At 37.8% G+C, this 6408-nt stretch overlaps 1 protein-coding gene across 1 annotated transcript; it reads right to left on the bottom strand.

Annotated features, from left to right (window-relative positions):
* Positions 1–1194: 1194 nt before the first annotated feature.
* LOC104890523 (uncharacterized protein At1g10890) lies at positions 1195–5576 on the bottom strand. Its single transcript, XM_010676039.4, has 4 exons — positions 5090–5576; positions 3076–3291; positions 2015–2234; positions 1195–1676 (listed from the first exon to the last, which is right to left on the bottom strand). The coding sequence occupies exons 1-4, from the start codon at positions 5203–5205 to the stop codon at positions 1419–1421; spliced, it is 810 nt and encodes a 269-aa protein (XP_010674341.1). The 5' UTR covers positions 5206–5576; the 3' UTR covers positions 1195–1418.
* Between the last annotated feature and the right edge of the window lie 832 nt (positions 5577–6408).

Raw genomic sequence — 6408 nt, forward strand, 5'->3', positions numbered from 1 at the left:
GTGTCGTGAGTAGACCTGGTTATTGAGCGGATCAGGGTCGGGGTCCGTGCGGGTCGGAAGTGGAATGGTCATAAAAGGATCGCCTCATAAAGGGTCGTAGCGGGTCGGGCTGATTGTAGTGGGTCGATAATGAGCGGGTCGGCAAACGAGCAAGAAAAACAAGTAACAAAGAGAGCCAAAAAGTGAGTTTGAATGAATGTGAATCTAAATATGTAATTATTTTTACAAAATCTATTTTATTTTCAAAATTATTGGGTTTCTTTATTGGCAATATAATAACCCTGTCTAATAATGACTATATCCAATAAAGCCCTGTCTAAAAAATTCCCGTAAATTTAACCCTAACCCTTTAGCCATTGGGCTACCCTGTCCAATATCCAGGTTTAGTCATGAATAAAACGTCAAACTCGCTTGATTTTTTTAGTTTACCAAACACTGCAAAGATAGAAGCAAGTACTATTACTTTTGTCAACATGTAATTTCTACTTCAAAAGCTACCGCTAAACATAATCTTGATCAAATATCTTATTGAAATGATACACTCAAAAGTATCACGTATTTATGTTAAAATTCTTTAACTTTGTGGTTTATGTATTGTATCTATTTGATCTTGGCCTTGATGTGCTGAAGCTTGTCTGGCTTTTAACAAATTTATGTTACATATCCAAGTCTATTAATGTTTCACTCGATTGTCAGTTGTTCATCAAGCAATCTATGACTGATAGACTGATACATAATATCATTAACATAGGTAACATAATAGCTCAAGTTATTGCTAAAAGTTTGCAAGTTTGACAGGCACTTAGGGCCTGTTCTCCCCAGCTTATTTTCAATTCAATTCAGTCCAGTTCAGTTCAATTCAGCTCTAGACAATACTTTTACTCTCACATATCACTATTCATTTCAGTTCAATTCAATTCAATTCAATTCAGTCCAGTTCAATTCAGTTGTTTTATGCCGAAGAGAACAGACCCTTAGACAGTACAGTAGTCCACCTCCCAAGCAATTAAGGAAATTATACGAGAATTAGGCTGCTAACAAAGACGCCAACATCAGAAAAATAAAAAATGTCACAATCTCCAGTCCAACAGGTTAATTTTTATGCATAGATGATTACAAAAAATGTTGCAAGATATTTTGTAGTTTTACCAATTCTGATGTTAATGCATGTTAACTGAACAGACACGGCACATGTCAGTAAAAAAAACCTGATTGGAATTAAGCTTTTCAGCAATATGACGCTTAATACAGTACAATCAGATGTTCTGTACCCTCGCAGGTCAGTAAAAAAATCCTACTTGGCCTTAAGCTTTTCAACAATATGAAGCTCAGTAGTACAACCAGATGTTCTTTACCTTAAGAAGCTCGCACGTGAAATATCGCTACACACATTATAACATCAATATTGCAGATAAAGATTATAGGCCAACAGCAGAAGATGCTTTAGGCCGACCTCTACTTTTAGCCAATATCTGATTCGCTCGCTCCTCTTCCTCTTCAAGTTTCTTTCTTCTAGCAGCTTCTTCCTTCTGACGCTGAATCAACTCCAGTTCTCGTTGGCGTTCCTCCAACTTTCGCTGGAGCTCTAGAGCTTCTTTCCTCTGAGCCTCTTCCACTCTCCTCCGGTTCTCTTCAAGCATCTTATCGAGCTCCTCTCTCTCTCTCCGTGCTTGTTCCTGAGGAGGGTTTCACACACACGTTCAGATAGAAGCATTATCAAGACACCCGACGACAACAAAATCCAATGGGTTGAGTTTAAACATATAAAATCATAATGGAATTACAAATAAGGCGGAAAATACGTTCACTCCAGTTTATCAGCATTACCCAGCTTGCACCAATAACAATGATTAATGTGGTCGGGTGGGTGTGGGCAACTTTAAACAAAAGGTAGAGAGAAAAGGCTTCTCATAAGAGAGTATAGATTACTTTAGGACTACCCCCAAAGGAATTTGGACGAGGAAATTGAGAGACAAAGAACTCATGTCATAACTGATATGCAATATATACTCACTTCTTTTTGCCTTGCCTCCATGAGAGCCGTTTCCTTCTCTTTTTTAAGCTGAGCAGCTACATCATCAAATAATTTCTTCTGGCCTTCCTCTATGCGCCTTTGAATTTCTAGCTTAAGTTCTTCAGAATTCAATTTCTCCTCGACATTCTTGCGAATAGCTTCTTCAATTCTCTTTGCAGTTTCTTCTTCTAATAGTTTGAGCTCTATCTCGTGCTGAATCCTGGTTGCAATAAACAAAGTCAGGTATAACTAAAGAGCGGGCACTACAAGGAATCCTGACGACCATAACTGTGATGAACATTAACGTTCTCACGGCATGCTTATGCCTCCTTTCACAAAGATTATCTTCACTTGTCAGCAGAGAGCTTAGCGTTCAGTAAGATGAAATTGCTTTTATAATGCTTCACATCAGCAGGTTGTACACTAGCTTATGCAATCAATCATCCAAGGCATACCTCTCTAATAGGTGTCTGGTCAACACATGAGATTTTAACACGGGGAACAGTAGACAAACGACGCAGCACTAGATCATCAAAATAATAAGTTGAAACATAGCAGTAGCTTCCTTCAGAAAACCCGGTAAAGAAGCTCAAGCAACCTGTAGCATATTTAAATCTAATTATAAATCCAAGAGAAGCACGTGTCAGAATCAGCTCATAAGATATGGAAGAAGTCTGCTGCTAACCAGACAGATAGCTACACAGAAAGGTCCAACATGAAAGCAAAGACATGAATGAAGGAAGCAGAATTTACACGAAGGCAAAACCAAGCCAACAGACTGAAAGTACAAGCAAATAGATGTAGAAACAGAGAATATTTACAACAATATGAAGAAGAAAAAATGAGTTATTTCTTTTCTGATACACTAACCCAGACTTCAAAAAGAATCAGATGAAAAATGAATCACCAGCTTGTGCGGAATCCCAGTGTTCACAGACATTTTCATAATCAGTTGACAGTAAGGAAGTACGCAGAGTCGCAGACAGTAGACTTACAGAATAACAACTAGACCAAATGAGGGTTAGATATTTGAAGCATAATTTACGCATTACTGCAACTACCTTTTCTTTTCTTCTTCTTCCTTTTTCTGTTTCTTTTTGGCTTCCTTGCGCTCAGCTGATGCAACACTTGGACTGCGGGACTTACGCGGAGGAGAGCGAGACGAACTTCTACTTTTCTTTGTCCTATAATGCCGTGTTGTTGGAGAACGGCTCTTACGACGCCTTACAGGTGAACGACTTTTACGACGATGGGGGGAGCTTGACCGACTTCTCCGTCTGCATAAGATTATAGCCAGCTCAACTTAGAAAATGAGTACAGACAACAGAGTCCAAGCAGAAATTGTTTGCTTTACGAAAATTCCTACTTCAAAAGAGAAGAGACACTGGGTTAACTTCAAAAAACCAGTGCACTCATCAGACCTGGAAACCTTATTATCACCATATTCCAACAAATATGATATATTCCTTCAAGCTGTACATATACTGAGCTAAGATCTGTGACAAAGTTCTAGCATAATAACTTAATTAGATATGATTCATATGTACCATAAAAGAAATCACTGACTCGTCATGGAATTTCTACAGCCCGCCATACATTATGATTCGCATGCACACACATGCATTAAGCAAATGACCAAAGTATCAGCTATCAAATAGATACCAGAAAATTGTAACTAACCCCCCATCCAGAAATATTATTGGTCATATAGTCCAGCTCTATCTTACACAAATATTAACATAATTTACAATAAAGCTACTAACATAATTTACTAGAAAACCTTCACCATAGCTGTCACCTCCCCACCCTCATTCATTCTCGATGGTATGATTTGTTAATATTATTGGGATTGTGAAACACTTTTCTGCCACACCAAAACAGTTTAGTATATGCGACAATTTTTCTAGATAGTAAGTAGTAGTAATTCTGTGAAGCATATAATGCGCATAGCACACACCCATCCAGTCAACATAAAAGGGACAGAATGAATACATGTTCACACAAGATGAGCACAACTATTGATATAAGTGGTCATACCATTGTGGGCATGCTCACAACAAATGAACAAAAGTGATTATTATAGGCCAAGATGTAAACAGAAGAGCTCAACAAGTATCTGTCCATAAACAAGAAACCATGTGTCCAAACTAATGCTCAAAACACAAATTGACTCGGAATAGATTCAGAAGGAACTTTGAAGTTGAAAAAAATGTCAAGTTCTATCTATGAACCTCAGCTTCAAGCATTTAACAGCAACCCCCCACCCTCCACCCACAAGAAAAAGAAAAAAAAAGGATGATACCATGAAAATACACACTACCAACTCTAACTTTGTAAAACAGATTTCATGCAGCTCTAATATCCCTTAATTTCTAACCCCCCGAGTTGCATTCATCACCCTTCTAACATACAAGTCCATCCCCCCGAAGCTCCGAAACTTTGCAACAAAATCAACTAGTCCTAGATTCTATATATAACCTCCATTAGCATTCAACACCTACTAACCCATCCATTCAACCCCTTTCCACTCACAAAATCCACCGAGCCAAGAGCTTAAACAAACAAAATTACAAAAGCATAACATTGTACTGCATTCGAATGTTCCTAAGCTCCATCACACTATAAGACGTCAATACATACCCCAAATACACAGTACCCATGTCCTACTATTGGGCTATTGGCTACTCAAACTCCAAAAGGATTATTCCACACTTCAACTTAGACCAAGAAAAATACACTTCAAACCAGTATTACCTACTTCGCTAAATCCTCGGGTTATCCGTAAAAAGGCGAATTACTACATGCAAGAGATAATCATTCTCATACTAAACCCATAAGTAAAGTGATTTGACAGAGTTCTAGATCACAGCAAATCACCAAAAATAAACTTCACAAGTAAAATAGCTTCTAGACCTATTATTGCATCAGAACAATTACCCAAAAAAAAAAAACACCAATAATTTAGTGGAAATTACACTAATTAGTCCTAATTACCTAAAAACAAACAAAAAGCAGATAATTTAAGCACAACTAAATAACGAAAAACGATGCAAAATTAGGGGAGGTTAGAGTCACCGGCTGTGAGGAGAACGGCTGCGATCTCTCCTGCTACGGCGGCTATGGCGGTGACTGACAGGCGACGGAGAATATCGCCGTCTATATGACGGCGACCGTGAAACACTTCGAGCCATTAACGAACCTTAATCTCTTCGCTCAGAAATCAAAATCCCTAATTTTTTCAGATATCCATTTAAACATTTACCAGCGAAATTGATTTAGAAACCCTAAATTTCAAATTCTGAATGTTTTACGCAGAAATTCTAGGTGAAATCGATAATAACAACATAGAATTAGCTCGAAAGAACCCTAGATTGAGTTAAGCATCTCATGAACTAAAGAGAAGAAAAGGTATGGTGAAGATGGATGAAATTGGGGGTTTTGTTCATTCGGATTTTTGTTGAACAAATCCAGGTGAAGATTTCGGGGCTTCGAGAGACCGGCCCAACGGAAGAAAATTGGATCAACGATAAATAGTTATGGACCTATTTTCGACTGTTAGCAGCAGTTGTAGGGTTTTGTTTCTGTGTTTTTGAACAACTTCGGGTCTTCTATATTTACGTTGCAACGTATAGATGATGCACACGTTTGTACGTAGAATATGTTATGCACGTGTATCGGTGTATATGGCTAACAAGCTAAATATACATAAATAATAAGTTCAATGAACATATGTACATCTCTGTTGGTATATGTTTATTTGTATTGGTATTGGTATTTGTGTTCATAACCTAGTATTTCATGTGAACTATAAAAAAAAAAACCTAGTATTTCATGTTTATCGTGCGTATGATTCTCATCCTGCAGACGTGTGTATGTACTAATTTGTGTTTACTTTGGTCCATTTTTTAGTTCAACGAATAGAATCGCATGAAGGGGATAACGATACAGGTTGTTTCGGAAGTCCTTTTTTATTGGCTTATCGGTTGGATGACTTACAGTATGAGGAGTCAATAGTTCAAGAGTTTTTTACAAACATTATTTTAATCTTCTGAGTAACATAATAATTTTCAAACGATGTCATGGCATAGATTGACATGGCACCGTGTAAGCACTTGAGAAGTATGGGACTATGCATGGCAGACTACGACTGTTTCCCACACGATCAATAATCAGTGTTGGTCTTGGGCGAGGCGCATGGCACCCGTCCAAGGCCTATAAATCAACCTAGAAAAGTATAACTTTATGAATCATGGTAGTATTACAAATATATGTTGCTTTAACAAACATGATTATCATTGTGGCCTTGTGGGAATGTGAAGAGTCTACGTGGTCGTGGGTTTTAATCCCACTGCATAAGTATTCATCCTTTGTACTTTCCTGATCTTAAATCAATA

Source organism: Beta vulgaris, chromosome 4 (assembly GCF_026745355.1).
Source record: "Beta vulgaris subsp. vulgaris cultivar EL10 chromosome 4, EL10.2, whole genome shotgun sequence".
Lineage (NCBI taxonomy): Eukaryota > Viridiplantae > Streptophyta > Magnoliopsida > Caryophyllales > Amaranthaceae > Beta > Beta vulgaris.

Coding starts and splice junctions, on each gene's coding strand:
- LOC104890523 (XM_010676039.4), bottom strand. CDS start 5,205: ATGGCTCGAAGTGTTTCACGGTCGCCGTCATATAGACGGCGATATTCT. Junction 3,292..5,089: donor AGCCGTTCTCCTCACAGCCG/GTGACTCTAACC, acceptor AATCTTATGCAG/ACGGAGAAGTCGGTCAAGCT. Junction 1,677..2,014: donor TGGAGGCAAGGCAAAAAGAA/GTGAGTATATAT, acceptor AACCCTCCTCAG/GAACAAGCACGGAGAGAGAG.